Here is a 27,704-nt window from a genome sequence, read left to right on the forward strand (position 1 = left end):
TTTTTTTAGTAAGGATTTAAAAGCATTTTATTGATTGTTGTCCTATAAAATCATAGAAGTCTTTTAATTCCTGAAGAACTGTGTCCAACAATAGGAAAAATGAAAAATGTCTTTACAAAACATTACAGCATTTTTGGAAAAACTAGGTATGAAAAATATATACAGTGTATTAAAAAAATCTGAATAAAATTAATGCCTGGATTTATACATTCAGTTATGTGTTAAACATCTGCAAGTATACAATAAAATTTGTTAAAACGCTAGCAGTATTTTAACTATGTTAAATAAGTCTTTGTTCAATTTACAGTTTCTCTCATTACTATTTTATCAGTCCACTTATAAATTAATTTGCGAGGCTGTATGTATAACCACTGTCACACTGTCTATGTAAGTATTTTTGTACAAAATTACTGTCTTCCTAATGTAGTTTAAATTATTAGAGCTACACGTCTTTCTGAACACTCAAATCAGCATCTTGCAGGATAAAAACCAGCATATTCCTCCCCTTTGCAGAGGCTGGGGAAGGCAACAAGAAGAAAGCCAAGTTCTCTCCTCGTTTCTAGTGAGCAGTTTCCACACCGCTGAGGCAGCAGCTGGTCCTTAAAAGGGAGGGTTTTATCATACAGATTCTCACACCTGTCCAGCCACGTGCCTGGAACGCTGCTCACCCTGGAGGGCATTTGTTCCCCGAGCAGTCAGTGCATTTCATGTTCTCATCACACCACTGCTCTGAAGCACTGAGTGAAGTGCAAGACCTCATCAGCCCTGAGGAAAGCAGGAACCACTGCCCCACTTGCAGCAGTTCCTCTGCAGTAAAATAGCTGTGCTAAGATGGAGCAGCAGCACTGACAGCTGTGGTACCTTTCAGAAATCCTTTGCCCACAGCAGGACTCGGAGCCAGTCTGAGCAGCCTCATGGAGGCACAGCTGCAGATTCCTCACCGAGGCTGTGCCGGCTCTGCCTGTGCCAGGCTGGGGCCAGCCCTGGATCTGCACTGCACAGGTAGGTCAGCCTTTACAGAGTACAGAGCTGGTGCCTCGAGTGCAGGTGTCACACTGGTGCTGACACGAGGGCAAGTGTCCTGGAACAGCATCTGGGGCTGTAGCACTGCAGCTCCTCAGGAGCAGGACACCCCAGCACTGCTGCTCACTGCCAGCTCCAGGTGTGGGGCCAGGGGACCCAGGCCCCTGCAGAGTTCTGGGGCTGAAAACAAGTTCAGATGCTCCAAAGCAGATGGAGCAGGAGTGTAAGGAGGCAGGAGCTTCAGAAGAGTGCTCAGGACACTGCTGCAAGGTGCTGCTGGTGGGGCCAGGGCTCAGTCTGGAGCTGCGGGAGCCAGCGTGAGGCTCCAGTGTGCTGCTGCTGGGTTGTGGCTCCGCTGTCCCCTGTTCCAGCCAGAGCAGCCCCCAGGGTGGGGGGTGAGGACGAGGCTACACGTTGGTTTCCAGCCCCAGCAGGCGTCCCATGCGCTCCATGTTCTTGTCCAGGGTGGCCCTGCAGGTGATTTCCTTGGCACACTCGGAGGGGAACCAGCCCCTCTGACCGTCCCGCAGCCGCTCCCCTTCGTACCAGCCTGCAGGGAAGGGACAACAGTGACACCTCTGCCCCTGGCCCCACCCCTGGCTGGTGGCACTGAGGTGACACAGATGACTGTCATCACATACATTCTGCACTTGCCTTGACTGGGAATCAAAGACCAGTTTAGGATAGCTTTGGCAGTTGTTTTTAATACAGCCAGACTGGGAAAAAAATAATCTCTGCAAAGTATTGCACAATTTAACTATCTTTGTCATTCAAATATAGTTTGAAGTGATGCTATAGTAGTGCTGTAATCTGAAGACAGCAATGCAGCACAAGTGACAGGATCCCTGATTTCACAGGTAATTGAGCAACCACAAGTTAGAATTGAGTCCCTCAAGTACTGACAGTGTCCTGCATCCCTGAGCCAGCACTTGGTGCTATCAGTGCAGTTGTGGGCAGGCCCGGGCAGGAATCACTTTGATCTTGGGATACTTGATCCTGTGGAAAACCTCAGCAACCACCCTGTGCCAGAGCTGTAGCAGGAAAGCCCAGGCACGACAGACTGGGGATGTTTCTCTTGGACAGCCCTGCCACTCACTAGAATGTCTGAACTCCATGGTTTTAGACAAGTTCAATTTCCTATTTGTGGACACCTCCCATGCCAAAGCTGGCCAGCAGCCACGTTCTACAGCTGCTTGTATCTGCTGCTTCCTTCAGAAACCTGAACACAAACGAGTACGTTTTCCTTGGCAGCTGAACTTTTACTCACTGCAGTCCTGTGCTAATAGGAAACAAGTTTTTGTAGCTGGATCCCCCTGCAGAGGTGACAAATGGTTATGGACAGCAAAATCCTCACTCACCATCATTCACTTTTTGATAAAGCAAAACAACATCAGCGACTTGCAGAGAGAGCTCATCGGCCTGCTTGGCTGTGTACGTTCTGATGATCTCCACCTGAGCCAGTGCTGGGGAAGGAGTGAGCCAGGCTTAGTTAAACCAGTCACAGAGCAGGTGATTATTACAACACATCACCATTAATTTAAAAAGTGTCCACTCTACACCTTCCCCCGTCACTTGGGGTAGTTGCAGCCCAGCCTGGCCCCAGTGTGGGCAGTGCTGTCCCCATGCAGAGCACTCACGAGTCCCAGCAGCTGTGACTTACTGGTCCTGTCCGTGTGGTGTCCGTCACTGTCCTGGCCCAGTGCCGTGATCCAGCGGGCTCTGTCACTCCTGCAAAGCAGAGCCCAGTGTCCCCACTCGTGCCCTGGATAATGGGCAGCACTGACACTGCTCTCACTTCTTCCAGTGCCAGCACCTCTCCCTTCAGCTCCTGTGAGTAACCCCTGAGTATCACCACCTTTGCCTGCTCTGCCTTCTTCACAGGGCAATAGAAAGTTCTCACCTAACACTGGTACTTTTGTCCTTGGGACCCACATGCCACAGGAGGTGGCAAAACAGGATCCAACTGTGCTGCAAATCTTTGTGTCAGACAACATTTTGGTTTTACCTGCATGATCAACTCTCTGAACTGTTTGGTCATGGAAATTCCTTTCCCATCCTTCTCAAAGGATAAGACTATAAAAATAGGTAACTTAAAAAAAATACAGGAATTCTTTTCAGTCTCTTGCTGCGAGTGATGATCAGCTGGACTGCTATTTATACTGCAAACAGCACAGAACATATCAATAATAAGTCTGCAGAACAAAATGTCTTTTCATACAAAGCACAGACAACTAAAAATGTCCTGCATTTTTCCCCAGTAAAATTTCATTTCCAAACAAGTCTGAATCATCTCCTGCCTTCATAATGAGATCTTTAATAGTAAGCACTGATGATCTTCAGTTCCTTTCACAGTTATTCTAAACTTTGAAAGCCAACCTAAAACGATCGATTTTTCCAGGCAGGGCCATGTCTGGAGCACTCCCTCTCATGTCTCTGTCCCGCCTCCAGCTTCCCCCAGAACAAATGAACTCTTTCAGTGCTGGGAGGTCGTGTGGAAGTTGATGGCACTTGTACATCCTCGAGCAGGCACTGGCTGCTGGTTTCAAAGGCAGGACACTCCTCAGGGTACCCAGGAGAGCAAGGAGCAGGGCTCCTCCTGCATCAGCTGTGCTCCACTGCACCATCCAACCATCACCACCAGCCATCACAGCTCAGGGCGCACAGCACTCCGGGTGTGCCACAGCCCCACGGTGACACCCACCTGCAGCACTGACCGTGGGGGAGAGGGACATGAGCACAGGAACCTGCCTGGGGCACGGCTACACTGATCTCTGCAGGCAGGGTAATCAAGGCCTTACCCAGCAGTTTAAATTAATAAACCAGAATAAGTAATCTAAATAAATAAATAAATATTTACTACTTTGGGCAGGGCGGGAGGAGCAACCCAGAGACAATCAGGTGAAGCAATCTCTTAAGTAGATGTACTCACAGAGTCTCTGCTCCCAGGAGCATCTCCACCCTGTCCCCGGCATGGTTGCTGAGGAGCACGAGCCTGAAGAGGTGGCACGCAGAATTCCGTCCCGAGTGGAGCATCCCTGCCGTGTTCCTGCCGGGAGAGGAGCAGGGATCCTCCCCGTCACAGGGCACCACCAGCAGCTGCTCCCGCAGCGAGTACTCGGTGACATTGTAACTCTCCTCACTGCAGGGCACAGCCAGAAGGAAGAAAGCACCGGGTAAGGTTTAGGAAACGCCAGTTAAGATTCAGTTTCCCGTTCACTCATTTGTGTGGAAGCAACCGCAGTCACAGCCACATCTAACACCACGGTAGGGACAGTTCTTCCAGCACCACCCAGCTCCACACAGGGTAACCAACTTCTGCCAGCGGGTCTGGTGCAACACAAAGCCCTACTTCAGCTCTCGGGGTACATTTTCACCCGTGTTCTGTGAAATAAACACTGAGATGGGATTTTTTGGGTTCTCTCTGCACAACAGCTTTGTGCACTCCCAAACAATGGACAGAGAACATGCTTCTAATGGAACCAACCCTGTTCAGATGCTCTGAACCAGGGGAAGGGTTGGTTTGGGCTTGGTTTTTTGAGTAAGTTTGGGAATTTTGGGGGGGTGTGGTTGTTTTTTTCATAGAACTCAGTTCACTATTTTAGGCTGAATAACTCCTTAGCCAAGGGAAGAACTGGCAATCCCAGCTGGGAGTGCTGCCATCACTACCTGGGAATTTTGTGTCTGAAAAAGAAATATGTCTATGCATTTGTGCAATGAATAATAAATGCATTTCCTATGAATTAATCAGCTAGTCTGAACATGTGCACAGCTAATCATAACGGCATTTCTTACTAATTAATCAACAGATAAACCTCTACAAATCCTTCCTACTCCTCACTTCCATCCCACAAACCCTTTGGATCAGACTCCTGCGGAAGGGAATCCAAACCCACGTAAAAGCAGTGAGTGCATTTCCCTCAAGTCCTCGGAGTCAATACTGCCCTGATCTCCCCCCACCCTTCACCTCGTGCCCCAGCCCAGCCCCCAGGCAGGGCTGTGTGAGCAGGACTGAGCCTTCCCCAGCCCCAGCCCCATCCCAGCTGGCCTCTCCCCAGGACCCAGCATCCCCGGCCCACTGACTGCTCCTCTCAAGACACTGCAGTAGTGCTTGGCAAGTATTACGCCATTTTTAATGTTGTTTTTGGTTTTTTTTAAATCAGATTATGTCTACACACAGCAGGGGCTACAAGGACAACTGGCAGAAGAAACATTCCCAAAAAATGAAAAGCTGAGCAGTGGGGAAAAGCAGCCTTTTATCCCTCCTCAAAGCCTTGTGCACATCCCAAATCCCCGTGTCCCTCCTGCCCAGTCCCAGGGAGCAGCCCTGTGACTGGAGACCCCTTTGGCCCCGTCCTCTGCAGCATCTCCAGCAGGTCAGAGCCACAGCTGCAGCACATGGAGCTGGGACAGAGCTGGGACAGAGCTGGACAGTGGCTGCTGAGCCAAGGCTGGACATGAGCTCTGGGTAAAGCCCCAAGGGCAGCCTCAGAAATGGCCATTTTTAGCACAAAGTGAGGAGAGTGAACATTGCCTTAGTGCAATGTTAAGAGTCTTCTGAGATTGAGCTGCTCAAGGAAAACCACAAACATTCAACCCCAACTAGCAATAAACATTTCTGTCCACTGCTGTGGCGCCATGGCAACACTGTGGGTGGGAGCACGGCTCACTCAGAGCTCCAGCACCGTTAAGGAGCTTTGGCACTTGGGCAGAGGGAGTTTCATGCTCCTGGAATCGTGGGAAGCGTGGAGGGGAAAGGACATTCCCAATACTTTATCCTTCCCAAACTTCTTTCTTTGCTAGTGCATTAAGAATCATATTTTTAATTTGTCTGACAATTTGGAATCTTCATTGTGTTTGCCAAAAGTAAATCCTGTTAATAAGCAGTTACTTGTTATTTGTAACCCATGATAGAGGCTCAACTCCTGCACTCATTCCACAGCCAGGATCATGTTCACTGTGATTCAAGAACTGAACACAAAAGCAGTTTTAGTGAAGCTCTTACCTCTTCTTCTTGGTGATGATGAGGACGTCGTTGAAGAGGAAGAAGTACACCTGCTGCTTAGAGGTTCTTTTGGAAAAGAGTCCAGTGTCTTCTACATAGGCCATTAATTCTCCCCTTTTCAGCAACCACCGTGAAGAGGAAACCAATGGAAATGGCTGCAGGGCAAGAAAATCACATTATAATCCTTCCAAATCAGAGAATTCTTTAAAAATAGACAACAGAGTATGATCCACTTGGGAAAAATGCTTCAATAAACTCAAAGCTCAGAGATTAAAAACACAAAGAGGTTACCAAAATTTAAGGGACTTCATCATTGCTACAGCGCACAGGTAGCAGCTGCAAATACCTGGGAATCACTCGGGCACCTGTCATCACTGCTCATAGAAAGTAGAAATGAACAGACCTGACTGATCACACGGGGGATGAACAGGCTGTGAGACCTCCTGAGGGCACAGCCTGACTTCAGGAATGTGTCTGCAGGGTGAGACCTGCTCCGGAAGCACGTGGGGCCATGGGAGCCCTGAGGACCTTGGGCTGTTCTTGGACCAGAGGTGGCATTCCCTGTGCTGGTGTCACCGGGACGGGCGGGTACAGCCTCCTTCCTTCCACACCCCTGAGGGCTCTCCCTCCATGGCACCAGGGAAAGGTTTCCATGGCCTTGCCGTTCTCACTGGGGCTCCTGAAGTGTCTCAGTTACCTGTCAGGCTTCACTGAAAATGGCTAATTAGGGATCCTACAGCTCCTCTCTTTATCCAGCTCCTGTGGATGGAGCAGGAGCTCCCTTTCTCCCTAAGTGAGGGCAAACACCTGCAGCAGGCACCCAAGCCCCAGAGGATTTGAGTTGCCTGATGTGAAGACTTGCCTTTATTAATCCAAATGATTCCCAGCTGCAGGACACAGAGCCCACAGAAGGACCTTTCCTTCTCTGGGCCAGGAAGGCAGAGGGAGATGTGGGACTGTCCTGGTGACACAGATCCCTCTGAGGCTGCCCCGAGACAGACACTCCAGGCAGACCAAGGTCCACATGAATGAACACAACTGCCTGTTTTCCCCACATTTAAACACCTTTCACATGCTTTTAAAAAACATCCCTTCATGTAGTTTGTCAGCTGCCTTCCCCATTCTGCATGAGTTGGCTTTTTGTATCTGCTAATCCCTTGGCCAAGCCAACTGCAGCCTGCCCATACCTGCTGAGCCAAACCCAAACCCAGCGCTGCGAGAAGAGCAAACACTGACTCCCAGAAACAAACCCCCACAGCTTCTCTCGTGCAAAAGATGCAAAATTTAAGAACAAAAACTGCTGAAACTTAATTAAAAATTTAATTCTACAGTTGAGCCATGTACACAAGCAGCACAAGATTTGAGTCACTTCCCTTGGGCCCCCATGAAGTTCTCCACAGTTACATCTAACAAAATAATAAACAATCTCCAAAACTCTGTGAAGCTGGGCAAGAACAGAAATACTTTAACTAATTTATAATGGCTTTATAATGGCTATAAAACAGAATTACAGTCCCATGATGATTGGTTTACAAGCAAAAAATACTTTTAAAAGTTCTATTTGAGGACGAACAAAAAATTCCTCTAATCTGTACTCCAAATGAGTTCATCCCATTTTCCTAATTGACTCTCTTCCAGAGGCAGCTTGGTTTTATTTTAATTTTTCCTTAATTGCCAAAGGAGCAAATCACATGCACCATGTCCCTGCTGCAGAAAAGACGCTCTCAGAAGTGAAAAATGCATTTAACCAGAGCGGGGCTTCCCCACCCTGACAGGGCCTGAGGGGCTGCAGGGCTGGGCCTTGGGTGCACCAAGGGAAATGTCACAAAAGCACGGCCAGACAAAGCCCCCAAAGCTGCTGCTGCTGCCACAGCACCAGCAGGAGCTGCTCCAGGACAGCCTGGGGTCACCCAGGGGCCACAGAGCCAAGGAGGGGACAGAGAGGGATGGGCAGGGACACGGAGAGATGGACAGGGATGGACAGGAACAGAGAGGGACACACAGGGACAGGGATGGACAGGGAGGGATGGACAGGGACGGACAGGGACAGAAAAGGATGGATGGGACAGATAGGGATGGACAGGGACAGAGAGGGACACACAGGGACAGGGACAGAGAAGGATGGATAGGCATGGACAGCACGGGAGGGAGAGCCAGCATGTCCTGTCCTCGAGAAGGTGAGGGACTCCAGGACCTGCAGGCACAGATCCTGAGGCACTCCTGGGATCTGAGTGGAACCACAGAGCAGCTCAGCCCTGACACTGGCTGAGGACTTGAGTCTGTTACCACCCATCAGGAAATGCTCTGCTGTCACTTGCCCAGAAGTGTTGTATTTGTTGTTGCTGTTGCTATAAGAAAATCTTATTATTGCCAATTTTTAGACAAAGTTTGAAAATGAAAATACTTTAGACAAGTTGAAAATGTCTTTTTGGAGGCAGCATTTTCCCTATGCCTGACCCAGAGCCTTTCAAGAGCTGTGCTTGTAAAACCATGAACCAACCTCCACTCACTACATGCCTGATAATGAAACAATCTTTCCCCCAGAGAATCCTCATCGTGTAATGGTATCAGACATCAATTACAGAAACAGGATTGTAGCAAACATTGAACAGAAACAATAAATGCACTTGAAGAAAGTCCAATAACATTCCCCTACCTATGACTGATTGTACAAGAACTTTTTAATAGAAACCTGTGATATCCCACCCTTAAGGGGAAGGACAAACACCCCCTGGATCCTTCCCTGGCCTGGAAGTGTTTACCCAGGCACACCTTTCCCATCAGGTACATAAGCAAGTCTCAGCACTGAGCAGCAGCCTTTGGCCTCTCTCCTAACACCAAAGTCTTCACAGCAGCTTTATCTTTACAGCAAAGAATACTCTTCACTCAGTATTTCTTCAAAATCCCTTGTGCTGTAGCATCACTCTCTACTAAAATTAAAATACTTGACCAAATGTTTTAATTTGTGTCATGCCACACCAGATCACTTCTTTGCAAGAATCACTGTGGGATGTGACCATGCTGGGAAAGCTCCACTGTTTGTTCCACTCATTGTCCCGAGTGCTCAGGACTATGATCCTCACCCTACCTTGATTTTGAATTCCAGCTGGGAGTTGATGGTGTACATCATCTCCGTCCTCTCCATCTTGCGGGCGCCCTCGTTGCACAGACGCACGAGCTGCAAACGAGAGAGGGGCTGAGCCTTGAACCTCCAGCACAAACTGCTGCTCCCTTGGAAAGGAACTTCTGGGGCACAAACCCCCAGCTGGGACACATCCACCTCAACGTGGTGTTTGCAGGGCCGCAGCACCAGGGCTGTCCCCACGGCTGCACCGCTCCCAGAGCCTCCTCACCCAGGGATCCCACAGCACCCCGCTCATTTGGGATTCTCCAGGGGCAACAAAGGTTCAGCCCAAGCTCTGCCTGAGCAGGGCCACTGCTCTGATCCAGGCTGATGATCAGCTCCAAACACACACCCTCGTCCCAGCTGGATTAACTTCCCACACTGATCCCACACACACCCCCAGAACCACCACGGTATCATCCAGTTTGGGATCTTTTCTCAAGCAGGAACCAGTAATTCTGCACAAACCCAATCCCCAGAGCTCTTCCTTAAATACAACAATATAGAGCTTTTATGCTTCACTGCTCTTCCCACCTGCACTATTCATGCATGGAAAACATCCATTTTTGCCTGGAAGTACACAGGAATAACTTGAGAACGTACCTTGCTGACTTCTTTCAGAGCCTGCTTGCAGTTCTCGTATTTTGCTGAATCTTTGGGGGTTTTCTGGCAAATAGTCTGGAACAAAACATCTGTTACTTCAGAGAACCAAGCAACACAGATCAAACCCACAGAGATTTCTCATCTTAACTGAAATCCAGGGGCTGAATCGTGCCTGTGGACTGAGATAAAGAGGGAACACCGGTCACTTGGTCACACTAAGGAATGCCTCCCTGGGAAGGTTTGGGAACAAAGTCATGCTTTACCTCTCAAGGAAAGGTTCATACAACCATCTCCAAACAAAAAAAACCAAACTGAAAGAGTGGGAAATAAAATGCTTGATTTGCTTGTTTGGATTATTTCAGCCACAGAGGGGAAGGAGGTATAGGAAAGAAAAGCCCAAGAAGGGGAAGGCATCCCCAGTGACACACTGCAGGAATACTGGATTATTATTATTATTCCATTTTTTACCTAGAAACATATTGCAGAGAAGAGAGAATTCAATGCCTGTGAATGAACTAATTGTCCAGGTGATCAAATTCATCAGTGCTCAATTTAAAAATACACAAAAAATGGTAAGTTCTGTTTCTGGCTCCTACCAGTGCTGGAATCAGAGCCTGATCACAACCTGCACTCCTGTGGGTGGTGCAGCTCCCCACTTAGTCCTGAAATACCCCAAGTGCTGGAGAATCCTGCCTGACAAACACTCCCCAGCACTTCCAGCACTCCGAGTCCCCGGTCACTGCACAGGGAGGGACAGCTCAGTGCCACTCACACACAGCTCCCCTGGGAATGGAGCATTCCCTGCCAAAGGGCCCTCACCCAACCTACACTACAGCAGCTCTTGTTTTTCAGCTGCAGGGTTTGTTCCAATACCAGCACTACAAACAATTCCTGTGCTGGCTTCTCCTGAGTTTCAGAACCATTTTGACCCTTTATTGTACAATTTTCCTATTGTAACATCCAAACATTTAACTTGAATGGGGGAGCAGGAGGGCCCAGTCCCAGTCAGCAAACAAATGCAGCAGGAATCAATAATTCACAGCCCAGGCATGAAGAGACTGGAAAGAACCAAAACTGAACAGGAGACAATGCTAACACTGCAAGAACAAGCAGCAAGGAAAGAGGGAAGTCGGTGTTCTCACATCCATCAGTAAGGGGAGACGAGTGACTCTCTGCATGGGGAGGATGAGGAAGGAGATCATGGGCAAATTCCGGCAATCCTCGTGGGACTCGATCCGGGACAGCACCTCCTTAAACGCTGGATTTGTGGCTCTGGGGAGAAAGAGGAGGAAAGAATTCAATGGTGTGTTTTAACAAACGATTGTGCAAGTTGCTAAATGTTAAATAAACCATTATTTTACAAAAAAGGAAGCGTGACTTGCAGGAGTCAGGTCACCCCAACCCTCAGCTTTATTCCCTCAGATCCAGCAGCCCCAGCGCTGACATTGCACCCGAGGAGCTGCCACCCCTGCCACACAGGGCCACTGTCACACCGTGTGACACTGAACTGGGGATGAAGGGAGGGCGAGGTGAGGCAGGAGCTGTGGCAGGAGGGGGCTGTGCAGCTCCCAGAGAGGCCCCAGGCCCCGCGGTGCTCACAGCAGTCTCTGCAGGGTGCGCTGCTGATAAACCTCGTTGGTGCAATACTTCACGTAGGGGTCGAAGGTGGAGCCCGCGTGCCTCGCCACGATGTCACTGATGTCATCGATGAAAATGCTGCTCTGGTGCCTTGCCTCCAGCTCCTCAAAGAACCTGGGGGGTCAAATCAACTGCTCACTTCTACATGCAAATGGCATCTTTCCCTCACTGCATTCACCAGACACCACCCACGGTCACCCAAGTGCTGCCAGCTGGCCTGGGCTGAGCGGGGCATCCCTGCTGGGGCAGCGCTGGCAAGACACGGCCCAGGACACGGCCCAGGACACGGCCCAGGACACGGCTCAGGGCTGCTGCTGGCCCAGGACACGGCCCAGGACACGGCCCAGAACATGGCTCAGGGCTGTGCACAGCCACTTCCCACTGCCACACAGCAGCACTGAGCTGGTCAGACCAGAATTTCCAGAAATGGGGTTGGAAGAGAAATGTAACTATTTCAAACACTCATTAACACATTTCCTCCTGCAATTAAAGGCAGCACAACACCAGAAGTGCCCGATGGAATACAGGTACGTGTGGGGCTGGAGCAGGACACGGTGCTGCACGTCCTGCAATCCTCCACTGGAGCCAAACGTGGCCTGGAAACGCTGCAAACGGGCACAGAACGCAAAATCCTGAGCTGGCTCTTCCCCTAACCATGCTGCTTGTGACAATTTCCCTGTGCTCTGTCCCACATGTGAGGCTCTTTGGCACTGGAAGCCTCCCTCTGCTTTTTGCACTCCCAAGCTCCTAAAGCACAAGCCTTGATTTCCATGATGCTCACTGGAAATGCCCCAAGATCTGGGGTGGAACAGCTGCAGATCAGCTCCGTGGTCACCCCTCACACATGAAAAGCTGTCCTGGCTGCAGCCTTTGTACAGCAGATTCACTGCAAGAATTCTCAACTCCCTGGAGTCAACCAGTTCATAAAAAAATTCTCATATAGCACAGAAAACATTAAGGAAATAATTAGAACGCATGAGCTCACATTAAGCTCCAGTGTTTTGAAATCTGCTCTATTTAATTTCAGCCCTTTATTCCATTTTTGCATCACTAACAATGGCTTTTCAAATCTGCCACCTTTTTTCAAGAGCTGTTCTCCACAGTTTGCTTTAGGAACACACCTCAGACATGTGAGAGGAGGAGAACAGGGTGAACAGCAGCTGATCATCCACGTGTGCAGCAGCAGGGCTTGACTAAATGAAGGCACTCTCCAGGTGTGCTCAGAAGGAGCTGCTGCACTGAGCAGCTGCCAGGCGCTCCCTGGGCCAGCCAGAGCCACCACAACCAGGTGGATTTTGGTCTGGTTTTGGATTTTGCTCTTTGTGAAGCTCTGACACAGCAACTGCAGAGGGACTGGCTGCTGAACAGGGCTCTGTGCTGAGCAGAATTTGTCAGAGCCTGTCACTGCTAAGGCAGAGTCCTCCAGCACCCTGCAGTCCCCCACAGCCTCTCACAACACTCTGTGAGTTGTCACAGACCTGTCCCGTGTCAGGACCGGCCCCACAGGGTGCATGTAAATAACAAAATGACATGAAAAAGAGCCTGTGAGTATGGAGGCTGCAGCGTCTGGGAGCCACAGCACAACCCCATCCCACACTGGCATTTGTTTCTGCTCAGACATGTTTATGGCTGGGAGAACCTCCCACTGCTGCCAATTCACTTTGCTCAGGAAATGAGGAAATCCAACATTTCCTGCTGTGTAATGGCACACTGACAAGGTGTTGGACCCTGCTGGGCCACAACTTCCACCTTTAGAATTTATCTGGTGCTTCATCAGTGACATCACCAGAGACAGTCACTGTATGAACAGTAAAGATCTGGGAGAGTAGAAGACAAAAAAAAAAAAAAAAAGAAAAGAAAAAAGGGAAAAGTGGGACAAAGAGGAGCTGTATATCAAAGTCCCATCTCCCAGTATGATCCGTAAGGAAATCCTGCACCAAAGTTTTAATCAGAAGTTGTAGTTTTCCACATCTAATCTGATAATTATTAGATACAAACAGTGAACCAGACACATCATAAAGCCTTTCACTTACATTTTAGGACACATTCTGCCATAAAGCTCAGGACTGAGGGGTGGAATGACTCCATTCAATGTAACCAAGATGGAATTTGCTGTGATGTGTGCAGCTCTTTTTGCTGAACATCAGAAGGATTTATTTCAAACATCTCTTTATTAAATCCAGGACTTTTCTGGTTAAAGTTAGATCCAATTCAGAGAAAGTCAAACAGCATCAAAAGGCAGAATTCGATTTCCCTCATCTTGCCCTTACATTGTTTAGAAGAACCATCCACTCTGCAACACTCCTGAAGGCTGAGGGCCAAATTCAGAAATGCAGGTTTGGCTCCAGGGTGCTGCTGACATCCAGGGACAGAAAGCACTGCAGTGGCAGCAAGCAGAACTCAGCTTCTTCCCCCTGGAGATAGGGACACTGCAGTAACTGCCAACTTGAGATAACTTCAGCCAAAAGTAACAGAGATTTCTGATTAACCTCTCCAAATCTGAACCTTCTCATCAGGAACAGAATCTGAACATCTGCAACATTATTTTTATTTAGGGAAGGAGAAGGGGATTTAAAATAGTAAAAAATGGGAAAAATAATCTTATTTCCATAGAACTTTTATACTGAATAAAAATCAGGTTTTTTAACCCAAAAAAAAAAAACAAACCAAACCAAAAAAACCCAAAAACCAAAAGGCTGGAGAGAGGGTGATTAAAGTGCAGAACTGAAATCAGTTTGTTTGGTGAGTTCCCACAGTCTCAATAATGGAAACCAACACATAGCTACACACATAAATCTAACACCTAACCCTGCAAACTCCCAGCCCATAAAACCCCTTTTCCTGGGCAATATCCAGGGAGCAGCCACAGAGCCCAGCAAGGAGAAGCTGACCCTGTTTGTTCCTCTGTCACCAGCCCACGCCCAGGGCCTGTCCCACTGGGGAGCCACTGCCTTTCCAGCTATTTATAGTGCTGTGGCACAAAGCCAGGGCAAGGGAAAGGCCACAGCAGCCCTGCCCAGATATCCTGTTCCAGAGATTCCCCAGGCAGCAGGAAGGTGCCCACAGCACCTGCTCAGAGGTGGGACCTGCAGGACAACAAACTCAGCCAATAAATGCACCCAGAGACACTGGGACAACAAAATGGGAATGTCTTTGGTAAGTCATGAACCCATCACAACCAAGAGTGTTCACAGTCTGTGATTCTGTGACTAAGACCAGCTTAAAACCAGACAGCATCTGTTAAAATGGGTTTGTTAGGTTCTTTTTCTGCTAATGCTGCTCTGGTATCACAAAAGCATTTGTCCTTTGCTGGCCTAACGGCAGAGAAAGCACAAATGCTAAAGCTTTCCTTTCTGCCACAAACTTGGAGATTTGACCCTGCAGACCAGCTGCTCCTGAAGACACTTCCCTCATTTCCCTGACTCCTCTTTCCCCAGAGAGGCTCCTGGGGGCTGTGCCCTCCCTTGCCCGACCCTGACTCCTCAGACTGCATTCCTGACTCGTCCCATTCCTGCCATCCCCACCAGCCCAGCCCAGCAGCTCCTGACCAGGCTGGAGCAGTGTCAGGCTGGCTTCCAGCACTGCACATTACACAAGGGCCATCAACTCCAGCCCCATGGAGCCACCTGCCAGGAGGTTTCCATAAACACACAGCATGTGCTGCACAGATTATTCATCTCCACTCCTCTCTGTCAGAGACATTCCAGGGAGCTCCCAAAAGCAGAGAAGTCTCTGCTCTCTGCATTCTGCTTCCAACAAAGGCAGCTTTGTTCCCCCAGGAATGGCCCTGTCAGGCACTACAGGCCTATCCTGGTGCTGCTGGAGAGTTTCCATTAAACATGTTCCAAATCAAAGTTCCTAGACAGAGGCTTTAAGCAGTTTTGACTAAAGGTTTTATAAAGTATTTTTATCAGTTCAGGTTCTTCAGCTCACCAAACTTTTGTCCAAGCAACCAAAACCACTGCTAAATACACTCATACTCAGGTTTTGTACCAAGCAAAGGCTGCTTAAAATACACCAGAGTGGGACAGATGCTCCATTTTATAACAAAAGGGTGGATTTTGCTGCTTTGAATCACCTTGAAAATGGAAAGCAACAGTTTGGAGATACCATGCTGGTATCTGGTTTAAAATCACATCCATTATTTACACAAATGATGTTGCTCAAAGCCAGCACTAAGTTTTGTTTTAGTTTAACAGTATTGCAAAACTTGGGAAAGAAATTATGTTTTCATTTAAGTTTAAAAAGGAGTTATGACTTCTGATTTTACCCCAAGTCATAAAAATCCAAGTTCTTAAACCATGAGACTTCACAGAGGAGAAAGAATAAGATTATAATTCTAGTGTGGTATTTTTCCATTCTTTTTTCTCCTCTCCCTCCCACTTCCTTTGAAGGCTCTTAATCAAAAGGGATGTAAGAGTTCCCTGAGGAGTACTGCTCTCCCCACCCCCACCATCCTTTGCTTTTACACCTCACACTTTGTGTAAGAAGTACCTGTAAAAGGAACTTTTCCTTGAAAACAAAGACTTTGATAAGCTGCTGTCCCTGACACCAGTGCTGCCAGACTGGGCTGGCTCTGGGGCCACACAAGCCCCAACCTCTGGCAAAAAACCTCAACTGCAAGAGACAAAGAAAGGGGAATGGGAGGGAGAAAGGAAGGGTCCCCAACCAAGCCCAAATGTTCTCCTGCTCTGTAACTCCTAAACTGGGCTTGCACTTGACACAGCACATCGGCTTCCAAAATACAAAATCTTGCTGCTGCATAAACTTCAGAACACAAAAGTCAAACTGCTGCACAACAGATGTCAAATTCCACACACTTTGTGGTCTCAGAGAAAAAAGCCAAGAAATGACTTTACCATGACTGGGAACACAGAACTTCACAAGTCCCACCAAGGTAAATGAAGGTTTAACGCTAAAGAACTCAAAAATTTGCAATTTCTACAAAGGGGACAAAAGAATGGGTAACAAAATAAAAAACTATTCAGAATCCTTGTTCAACCTTCAGCCCCCTTCTGAAAGGAGGCCAGTATTTCTCTGTTCCTCATGTAAAGATCCATGTAAATGTAAAGCAGTGCAGAGCTACAGCTGAGACCACTCAGTACCTTCACGAGGCCACGAGCATCCTTCAGCCACCGTGCTCACTTCAGACTGGAAAGCAGGGGTAAGAAAAGCAACACAGGCATTTTGATGCTTTACTTATGTGGAACACATAATCCACCTGCTGCTGTGAACGCAGAACAAATTGCAAAGAGGCAAAGTCACATTCAGCAGCTTTTGGAAAGAGAGTGTGAGGTACTCAGAGCACATACATATGCATGTCCCGGATTAAATAACTTGGCAGTAATTACCAGTCATGAACAAGACTCTCTGCATCAGTATCATGCAAGATCTGCCATTTCCTCCTCTTCAGGCACAATCTGCAGTGTGTCTGTGTCCCTTGTTCCTGGCTCCAGACTGAAGGAATGTGCCCAAAAGCAGCAGCAGGGCAGCTCAGCCGTGCAGCAGAGCCAGGCCCTGGTGTCCTCACAGGGGTGACAGTCCCAGAGCACAGCGAGGCCCCAGGACAGCACCCTCAGCATCACCTGGCACCAGCCAGCTCTCCAGGGCAAGAACAAACCTCCAGCTCCAACTGAACAGCTCAACAAGGCAGACTAAGCTTTGTTTGATGCACTGCAAGGACCAGGTCTGAATGCCTGATCAGCATTTAGCTCTGAGCTGCTTCCATCTGAAGGATGCTGATCTCCACTACGATTCACTCACTGCTTTCCTTCCCTCCCCATCCTCAGACACAAATCCCAGGCCAGCCCCGCTCACCCTCCTGTCCACATCTCTGCCACTTGTTCTTGCCATCTTCAAACCAGCAGGAGTTTTGGAAGAAATGGTCACTACTAAAATGGTTAGCTCAGCTTCCACAACTCAACCTGCTGTTATGTTTAAGCATGCAGAGCTCTGTTAAACACAGAAATGCCACACTTACTTTTTGCTTGCTTCATAAACGTCCGTGATGTTGGAGAAGAGGTGGTGGCTCTCTGTTTTGGTCATTGTGAGGCTCAGTTCCCTGGAATTTTTAAACATCCGGATCAGAATCTCCAGGCTCAGCAAATAGGAGTGCTCAGAAGATATCACCTCAAATATTGCCTGCAAAGTGAGGGGGAAAAGAAGAGACTTACTAGTGACTGGGCTTTTTTCCTTAAAAATAAAAAGAAAATGTTGAGCAGGGGTGCAAAGCAAAGTTTTGGATGTAAGCTAGAGATTACAACTTAAATATTCATCTCTATAATAGTTGCATCACGAATTAGAAATAAGTGAAAACAAAAAAATGTCATTTTTAAGAAGTCCATCTTCAGAGTTTTCAATGCAACTCCAAAGCAGGAGTTTGGAGACAACACCAGGTGTGACCCCAAGAACACAGGAGTGAGGCAGGAGGCCGAGGCCCCTGGTGGAGCTCTTCCCAGACTGGGAACAAAGTCATCAGCACAGGCAGGAATGGGCCGGGCACTTTGCTTGTGATGTGCAAGGGAGGGAGGGAGAACCATCTCACCATGACCCAGCCACATTCTGGAGCACAAAAAGCAGAGGAGGGTGCCTGACACACACCCAGGGCTGGGGGCAGCTCCCTGGGGCTCGCTGGGTGTTCCTGGATGCCCCTGGAGCCACACTGGGGCTGATCTGCACACACAGGGTCAGGGCACGTGTGACCCCCAAGGACAGTAACACTCAGGGCCAGGCACACACACATGGGGATTGCAGGCTTGCAAGGAAAGACCTACTGAAAAGCATTTTAGCTCAAATCAGCCTGTGACACATTTTCCTTAGCCAAAACAGGCACAGAGATCCATCTCACTAACACATTCTGAAAGATGGGATGGGTATGAAGACAGGACATGGACATGAATTAAGGCAGAAGACATGTATTTTTCTGCAGTGACAATGCATATAATATAAAATAATCTAATAGGCTCTAAAAAGCAATTTAAAGAACAGATAAAGAATAAAAAAAGGCAGTTTAAAATAAACACAGCAGAAGCATGAACTGGTAATGTAATTACAACTTAAAAATACTTATTTAGGCTCCCACTGAAAGAATTGGCCTCTAAAATTCAAATAAAAAACCCTTAGGCATGAAAACATTTTTGGTAGCATTAATGACTGTACATTTAAAAGGCATCCAAAGAACTTGTTCTTTTTGAAAGGATGCAAGTCTGGTTCCAGGGAACACAGCCTAAAGGCTCCTAAAGGATATGAACTATACACCTTGTCTCAAAAGCTTCCCATCAGGAGAAGGCTGAGGGATGTCCTGGAGAGGAATGAAGGGACAGATTCCCAGGGCAGGTAAAGCTCCAGGGCTCCTGGCCAGGCCTTGTGCCTCCTGTCAAGGACACAGCTGGGGAGGAGCTGCAGGGACACAGCTGCCTGGGCCAGGCTGTGCTCTGCAGCCCCTCATTCCCTCTGACACAGCCCTGCAGTGAGGAAGGAGTACAGCAGATGAAGTGGACACAAGGAGCAAAGGGGAAAAGGAAAGTGGCTGAGGAGGACACAAGGAGCAAAGGGGAAAGAGAGAGAACAGACAAGCACCCCACTGCAGGCACAGGACAGCTGGGCTCCAGCAGGCACACAGGCTCAGTGCCAGCACTGCCCACAGGGGCTCTTTGCTCCTCCCTGCTGTAAAAACTCATGTGCCACGTCCCTGCCCTGTGAGCTGGGGGTCAATGTCACCCCTACTGCTGCTGCCAGGCCAGAGCTGGGGCAGGGAACACCCCAGGAGCCCCTGGCAGGGACACACGTCCCTCAGCACACACTGGGGCCACGTTTTCTCCCTGGGGAGAGAGGACACTTCACTGGAGGGCAGGGAGCCAAGCAATGAACTCTGATCAACCAACAGAGCATTGACCCAGTGAAGCACAGCCCTGAGCAGCCAGCCCCAAAGCAAATACCTCCTGTCTTTTCCTTTCTTCCTGGCTGATTGCTTCTGACAGTCCATTCTTCTTCACCTAAAAAAACAAATCAATCGATATTTTTAATATCTTTTGTGGAAAAATGTGACTTAGAACAGACAGGACTGTCAAAAACTAGAAAGCAAAGCACCAAGAGAGGCCTGGCTCTAGAGGAACTCTAAACACAGGACCCAGAGCAGGAGGGACACCAGGGCAAGGGGAGGGAAAGGGCCACAGCACCACACATGGGGAAGGGCCTGCTCTCTTCCTGGAGCAGAGGCACAGCACAGACACGAGACCTCACACCCATTTCTGTCAGTCTTCTCCAAAAGCTCCTAGCAAACTATCACCAGCAGCTTTCTCCTCTTGCTCCACCTGTTCCCTGGAATTTTAAAGGATATATTACTCCTCATTCCTGCACACCAGGCCCCACAATGCTGGACAGCAGGAATAAAGAGGTGCCACACTTTGGTCTGCACACCCAAGTACGGACTCACAGGTAAATGCCAATGAAAGTAACATCAGCATTCCAGTGTGGGAGCCACTGACCTTTGGAACACACGTCCCAGATTCCCACAGCACCACATGCAGACACTTCTGGATGCTGAGAAAGAACTAATTGGATGTCTTTCTATTAAACAATTAAACTACATTTTAATCAGCAGCTGAAAGCTTCAGAGCATTCAGAGGAAGTGCAATGGCACTGAAAGGTGCAATGTCACTTTTTTCTGGATGCAGTGGAAGAGTTTTCTAAAAACAGGCCAAGACAGGAAATACCTATGAACACATCCCCAGATGTCAGTGCTCCCTGTTCACACAGGCACTGGCAGTGCCCAGGGAGGTGCATGGGGCACTGCTGGATTCCTGCCCCAAGAGCAGCTGTGTCTCCTGGTCACTGCTGTCACACAGGGCCATGTCCCACAGAGCACACACAAATCCATGGATGTGAGCTCACAGGCCCAGCCTCACACTCCCCATCAACAGCAGCACTTCCAAAGGACAGAGCCCAGATATGAAGACTGCTTTGGCCATTTTTGCCAAAGAAAATTCAATACCTAATTTTGACATGTCAAAAATGTTTAAGCTGAAATAACCTAAGAAATATCACATGTGCAATACTACTTAAACTTTATTTAAGCTAAGAACATGACCAGAAGGAATGGAAGAGGCCCAACATCACTGCTACTACTGCTGTAATCACACTGGACTGGCTCTTCCCCACCACTGACTGATTCAGCCATGGAGGTGAGAAGCAAAGGATGAAAGGCCAGGTGAACTCTGGCCAGGGACAAAAAGTTCCTTCAAAACAAGGAGGGGGGAACTCACCAGAAATCTACAAAGTGGCTGCACTGCACCCAAAGTGACAATAAGCCCTTTGCTATGGGGAGAGAAAGGGGAGACAGTGCAGACATCAGCCCTGGACACTACCCAGGCAGGAGACAGCTCTAAATACTGACCCTGTGAGTGACCCTGGCAGGAGACAGCTCTGGACACTGACCCTGTGATGGTCCTGGAAGGAGGCAGCTCTAAACACTGACCCTGTGAGTGGTCCTGGAAGGAGGCAGCTCTAAACACTGACTCTGTGATGGTCCTGGAAGGAGGCAGCTCTAAACACTGACCCTGTGATGGTCCTGGAAGGAGGCAGCTCTAAACACTGACCCTGTGATGGTCCTGGAAGGAGGCAGCTCTAAACACTGACTCTGTGAGTGGTTTCACAAAGCCACTCACAGCAGCTAGTTTTTACATGAATGAGAAACCAGTCACAACCAAGATCAACACGTGTGAACACACACTTCAGGAAGACAGAATGTTTTATGATTGTTCTCATAAAGAGTTTGACAACTGCATACCTGAAGGGCACTACCCCTCAAGCACAGCGAGGCTGGAGCTGCAGCAGCTGCCAGGGAAACTCCTGCAGGGAGAGGGGATCCCTCTGCATCTGCCCTGGCTTTCCCAGCACAGGCACTGCAAATAAACACCAGAGACTTTATCCTCCTCCTCCTCTCCTAGCATATGCTGAAACCCAGGACTGACATTTTCCAGCTGACTTCCTGCAACAACTCCAGACTCACTTTTTAACTTTTTAATACACATTGACAGCATGTAATTTTTCCAGAGTTATAAACACAGTCACTATGAGTCTCAGATTCCCAGATTTTGTTTTCTCCATGCACCACCTTTTCCCATATACTCCCCACTTCCAATCCTGTAAATCAAATACAGACAGTGCCCAAGTTTCTGTGTGAGTAGTAAGGAACAAGTTGGTTTGTGTAAGTGTAGCACAGCACAGAACAGTTCTCCTCCTCAGATGGTCTTCATGCTATTTTTGTCTCAAAGCAAATGAGTATTTTGAAATTATCATTATTATTATTACTAAATAGCATTCCTTCTAAAATACCTCAGCTGTTTAACTGCTAGTTTGCCCAGAAGGCAGAAAAAACAATTTGACTTCATTATAAACACTTTTTTTTTTTTTTTTTGCAACATGAAGAAAATGAACTATATTTTAAGTATTTGATTGCTGGAAAAAGAGAAGTAAAGCACATCTTTTCAAACCACATTGTCTTGCTTTCTTTATAATTACTGATGCAGAGAGATTCATCTTTCAATACTTTAAACTGCAAAAGGTCATTGGCATCTGTAAGACAGCTCTGCTCATCAGACCATCTAACCAGCCTTTGGGGATCTCCCTGAGGCTTAATCCCTCATTAACTGGGATATACAGAGCTGATGGTCAAATACTCCAGGTGATCTTGTCATGGCATAATCTCTCTAATGCCAGAGCTGAGCACCTACAACATTCTACAAGCTACATTAACAAAAAACAACCCCAAACCCTTCATTTCAGGGATAGCCCTCCAGAGCCACAGAAGTGATCAAAGAACAACCACATAAACACAGAATTGTTATGGTTCCTTCAGTCCCAAAATCACAGGTACCAGAAAGAGCTGTGGCAGTACCAGCTGCTATCAGTAATTTGTCAGCTATTAGCAGGGAAGGCAGTGAGACTGCAGCCCTGATGAGAACAGCTGAATTGAGTTTGTTTAATGATGCTGCTCTGCCAAAGCCCTGCAGACACTTCCCAGCCTGTGCAAGGGCCAGCACAGCACCAGCAGCTCAGCTCCCCACTTCTCAAAATGCTTTCCATTAAACATCTGCACTGAGTCAGCTTAAGAGCTGGTGTGCAGTGATTTAGAACAATTCAACAGCAACTTGTTTGTAACTAACTGAAGTCTCTCTTTAGTATAATTCACCCTTTTAGTGAACTCACACAACCCTTTTTTTAATGAATCAGTAAAGTTGTGTCTTTGCCAAATACAGGACTCTAACATGAACTTGGTTTCATTGTTTTTTATGTGAAACAAAGACCAGTAAATGATTGGGGCTTCCCTGTAGTTCTTAAGAGATGAAAAAGACAATGACAAATTTCAGCCAAAAACTCCAGCCACGAGTAAGAGAAGGCTTTGCTCCAGCCCACCCTAGATCCTGTCTCTGGCCATACAAGGATCACAACTCACCACGGAGAGCTGGCTCCACGTCGACCTCAGGGGCTTATAGTGAAAAACAACCTTGTCATCCAGCTTCTGCTCCTGGGGCTCAGACTCTTCATCAGAATCTATGTCCAGAGCTTTCTCCTTATAGTTCTGATATAATACAGCATTTTCTGTCAAATAACAACAGTATGTCAGCCATTGCTAGAAAGTTAGTATAGATGTTCCCATAAAAATTTAAAGTAACATTTAAACAATGAAAGAAACCAAAGTGTCACTGTGATGCTCACACTCCACAAGACAAAGATAGCAACTGATTTGGGCTGGACAATGGTGCAGTACAGTGACAATGGATCACTGTACCCAAAGATCCTCCCAGACCGAATTAAAGAACAGATGTGGCCTTTGTCAAGAAAAAAAATAGCAAACAATTTTTTCTTCCTTGGTTTGCTGTACCCAGTTCTGTAATTAACCAGCAATTAGAAAATGGGGTTGTGTGTCAGTGGAGCAGTCACTGATCTACAGGTCTCACAATTTTCAGGTCCAGGAAAAGCACACTGCCCATGCCAACCCCTCTTGTGTCCACTCTCAATACTGTCTTTGCATTTCACTGTCTTCCAATGTCAGAGATCTCTGGTCAGAACTATTCTGAACAGAAAATTAAAAGCCTGTCTGAGTAAGCAGGAGACCTATGAACCTTAAGCCTGAATACACTCATGGTGTATTTGAGTTGTGCCATCATTAATTCAGTACTATCAGTGGCAAAGGAACACGGGCGTGGAGCACTCCCAGCCTCGCTGGCCACACACCCCGGGCAACACCAGTGAGCAAGGACAGAAATTCAACACCACAAAAACCCACAGACAAATTAAGCTGTTAAGCAGGCAGGCTCTGAAAGGTACTCTTAGATCGGCCAGGCTTTGGACAGCATCCAATCTTCCCCTACAAGAGAAAGGGGAGCTGAAGTGGAAGTTTGGCTGCTCCAGGCAAGGCCCCAGCTCCTGCAGTCACACCTGGCTGGGTGGGTCTGTCCCACCTGCTCACACCTACAGCCCTGCCCCGGTGCCACAACAGGGGTGGCCTCTGGAGCAGTTCTTCAGGAAGGGTCTCTAGAGTTTATACACCTTCAACAGAGGAAACTGTTACAGCAACTGAATTGGGAGGCATTTCAGAGAAAATGACTAGCTGGGATCATCCAAGACAGAAGGGAGCCATTGGAAGAGAATCTAAAAAACATCATCAGGAGATGGAGTGAGAAGAGATAGAAATAAAGAGTAGGAAAGGGGTTGATGCAAAGAGTGGGAAGCTTTGAAAACAGAAACAAGAGGAAGGTAACACAGCAGCTGAGATGACCTCAAGGATGCATTGAGAAAAGCCAAGAGCAGCAGTTGTTATACCAGAACTTCTGTGGACTCATCATAGATGTTTTCTCGTTCAGACATTGGGAAATGCAGCAAACTTGGCAAAACCCAGAATTAACAGAGCAACACAAAAATACAGCTCCACAGACAGTGTCTTCTGACACTTAAATTTGAAGCCTAGGTAACAAAAAGAGAAAATGCTTAGAGTCCAAGTGTTCAGCCCAGCACCCTCAGCTGATGAGAAAGCAGGAACAGCTGTGTGAACGCCAGTCCGGAACAAGGACTCAGGTGTGAGCTGCAGGGATGGCACCAACCCATAAGGGCTCCAATGTCCTGCACCTGGGCAGAGTCCCAGGACAGGCAGGCAGTCCCACAAAAAGCAGCTCACTATGGAACTGCCAGGGCTGAGGCAAACACAGCCAGCAGCTGACTTTTTGGCAGGGACAGGAGCATAAGTGGAAAAGAAGCCCTTGACACACCTTTTTAGTCTGCCACTTCACAGTCTTTAAAATATCCCTAAGGTATGTCTAGTGCCACAATGATAGTCCCACATCTCAGTCCCGTCACTGAAAAACGAGGCACTGAGTCTCTGACTGCAGACAAAGGAAGTGTGCAACACAGTCCTGTTAGCAACTCTGGACAGAACAGGGCTCACCTTCCCCATCGAACGTCCCTTGTCCTTTCAGCATCTTCTGCAGACAATTTTAACAGAAAAGAGAGATATGTTAGGAGGAGGAGAACGCAAAATAATCACAGTGACAAGAATGTTTTGCTCAAGACCTGAGCACCAAATTAACAGGCCCTAATCTGTAAACTTTGGATGTTGGACAGGAGCTCAGTAAAAACAACTGTGTCACCAGAGAAAGTGAAAAGTGCTCTAGTTTGATTTCTCTCATGCCTTGTTTAGATGTATTTTCCCTGTGTTTCAAAAACACACTACACTGGCTCGAGAGGGGTTCAGTGAACTTGCAGCTCATCCTCTGTCCCAGGGCTTTCCGCAGAGGCGCGGCACTGAGAGGCTGCCCTTCCACTCTGAGCACTTTGTGAAGGAGCCTTCTGAGAGCACAACAAACCTCTGAAATCAAACAGCTGTTCTGCTGCAACAAGTCCCAGAGTGCAGGAGTCTAATGAAACACTGCTTACAGAGAACTCTGTAAGGACAGGACAGTGGCATGTCCTCCTATCTTACACAGAACTCACTGTTTTAAGTCTACTACCAAACCAAACCAAACCACCCCACACCCTGCAGATGTTCAGGATTTCATCAAGTTCTACTTCACCACTTGCAGTGTTTTCACAGAAGCATCCACTACCATAATTTCAAACTGGCTGGGAACTGCCATAAAGCTGATAATTATTTTAAAAGCTACAGCATCAGCTCTTGGCCTGGCATACCATATTACACAGAAATCTATTAACACATTTCATACAGTAACAAGTTATGTTTGAAATAAGGAAACACAATATTACACTATGATAAGTAAAAGAACACTATCAGTATGTCTTTATAATACATTAACATTCAATGTAAGTCTAACTACAGGAATCTAAGGGATTACAACCAAGATTTACAAACAGGCATGCTGCTTTTACTTTCAGGCATTAAAATTAAGATACCTGGAGCGACTTCTATCCATTTAAAAATCCCTCAGTGACTTTAAAAAATATTTTGAAAGTAATGTCTCAGATAGAGAAGTGGGGGAGGAAGCTCATTTTTATGTCTCTATTCTAGCATGCAGACTTTATTAAGACAATGTCTCTTTTTTTCCTGTTTACTCCTTTGTGGGACACAGGTTTTAAGCCCGTGGTTCGGTTGTGAAAGCTGGAGAATCTGGCGGGAAAGGCAAGCAGGAGGCAGCCAGCAAAGGCTCTGAACCTCCTGGATTTCAACAGAGCCCGTCATCTCAAACACCTCACTTGGAAAACAGCACTTTTCAAACTCACAGTAACTATGAAAAGTTTTGTGTTTGCAAAAAAAAAAAAAAAACAACAAAAAAAACACCAAACTGAAAACTCCCAGCATTTATGGAAAATGCAGAATCAGCAGGCCACGCTCCCACGGAGCCGACACCTTCACCCATCAGCACACCTTACCTTTATCCTCCCCAGGCTCGAGAACTTCTCTTTATCTTCAACCACCGCTTTCAGGATGGGCTGGGACATTCTGTTTTTCTTCTTGCAGTTGTTGGAGCCGTCCAGGTCCACGCCGCTCACCACGGCCCGGCGGTAGGACGTGGAGCGGAGCCCGCGCCGCAGCGCGCCCGGGCCGCCCTCGGGCTCGTCCTCGGGGTCGCTGCCCAGGGCCAGCCGGGGGGGCTCCACCAGGCTGCGCACCCTGAGCCCCCGCTCGTGGCCGGCGGGCCGGCTCTCGGCCAGGCTGCGGGGGATCAGCTGCTGCTGCTGCTGCTGCGAGCTCACCCTGCGCTCCGCAGGGCATCCCCCCGGCTCCTCCGGGGCCCCGCCGCTCCCTGGGCATCCCCCCGGCTCCTCCGGGGCCCCGCCGCTGCCGGGGCATCCCCCCGGCTCCTCCGGGGCCCCGCCGCTCCCGGGGCATCCCCCCGGCTCCTCCGGGGCCCCGCCGCTGCCGGGGCTCGGTGCGGGCTGAGCGCTGGCTCCGAACACGATCCGCTCGTGCTGCGGGGCCAGCCCCGCGGTGCTGGGCGGGCGCGGCCGGGGGCCCTGCCCGCTGCCCGGCGGGGAGATGCTGCCGTTGGCGGTGGAACCGACGGGGCTGTCCGGGGCCGGGGCGAGCGGCCGGGAGCGCCGCTCCGGAGCCAGCGCGGGGGAGCCCGGCGGCCGCACGGTGCCGTTGGACACCGAGCCCATGGCGCGGCTGCCGGTGCCGGCGGGCTGAGGCACGGAGAAGGCGCACCTGTCCTCCACGGGGAAGTCGGTGACGAGCACTCCGCTGGGGCTCTGGTACGACTGCGGCCGCGGCTTGCTCCAGGCGAGGGGCTGCGGGCGGGGGGTCGCTCGGCGCCTCCAGCGCGGCGCGGCGGGGCCCGCCGGGGGCCGCCCGTCCATCGCCGCCCGCCCGGCGCCGCTGAGGGGAGGCGGGCGCGGAGCGCGGCTCGGCCGGGCCACAGCCCCGCCGGGCGCGGGGCCAGCGCGGGCCGGGCCGGGCCGGGCCGGGGGAGGGCCGGGCACAGCAGCCCCACCTGCGGCCCGGCTGGGGGCGGGCGGAGCGGCGCTTCCGCCGCCGGCACCTCCCGGCACCTCCCGGCCCGGCCCGGCCCGGCCCCTCCCCGGCCCGCGCAGGTAGCGGGGCCTGCGGCCCGGCCGGCTGTGCCCGGGGACAGCGGAGAGGGCTCCCTCCAGCAGCCGGGCCGGCCTTGGCTGAGGAGGGAGCCGCAGGTGCGGTGCCGGGGAAGGCGCTGGACTGCGGGTGTGACACACGGTGCTGGGGCAGCGCCATCCCCCGAGCCATCCCTCCCAGCCATCCCTCCCAGCCATCCCAGCCATCCCTCTCAGCCATTCCCCGAGCCCAGCTCACCGTCCCCGGCCGTGCCCCCACACCTGCCCGGG

The 27,704-nt window shown here is 49.2% G+C and overlaps 1 protein-coding gene and 1 long non-coding RNA gene across 4 annotated transcripts in view; one reads left to right on the top strand and one right to left on the bottom strand.

Annotated features, from left to right (window-relative positions):
* On the bottom strand, positions 1-27,226 carry ARHGEF26 (Rho guanine nucleotide exchange factor 26). Its single transcript, XM_023933246.2, has 14 exons — positions 26,274-27,226; positions 24,835-24,871; positions 22,846-22,991; positions 19,328-19,384; positions 17,371-17,531; positions 11,352-11,504; positions 10,895-11,024; positions 9,753-9,827; positions 9,114-9,203; positions 6,026-6,180; positions 3,953-4,162; positions 2,684-2,751; positions 2,382-2,486; positions 1-1,573 (listed from the first exon to the last, which is right to left on the bottom strand). The coding sequence occupies exons 1-14, from the start codon at positions 27,201-27,203 to the stop codon at positions 1,431-1,433; spliced, it is 2,460 nt and encodes an 819-aa protein (XP_023789014.2). The 5' UTR covers positions 27,204-27,226; the 3' UTR covers positions 1-1,430.
* LOC111933260 (uncharacterized) overlaps positions 26,923-27,704 on the top strand; it is a 38,806-nt gene continuing 38,024 nt past the window's right edge. Inside the window, exon 1 of one of the 3 annotated variants that reach the window (XR_015274487.1) lies at positions 26,923-27,098. This is a non-coding gene — a long non-coding RNA (uncharacterized LOC111933260). The remainder of the gene's footprint in view (positions 27,099-27,704) is intronic. The other 2 variants (XR_015274488.1, XR_015274489.1) reach the window with 2 other exon arrangements.

Source organism: Cyanistes caeruleus, chromosome 10 (genome assembly GCF_971803275.1).
Source record: "Cyanistes caeruleus chromosome 10, bCyaCae1.hap1.1, whole genome shotgun sequence".
NCBI classification, from domain to species: domain Eukaryota; kingdom Metazoa; phylum Chordata; class Aves; order Passeriformes; family Paridae; genus Cyanistes; species Cyanistes caeruleus.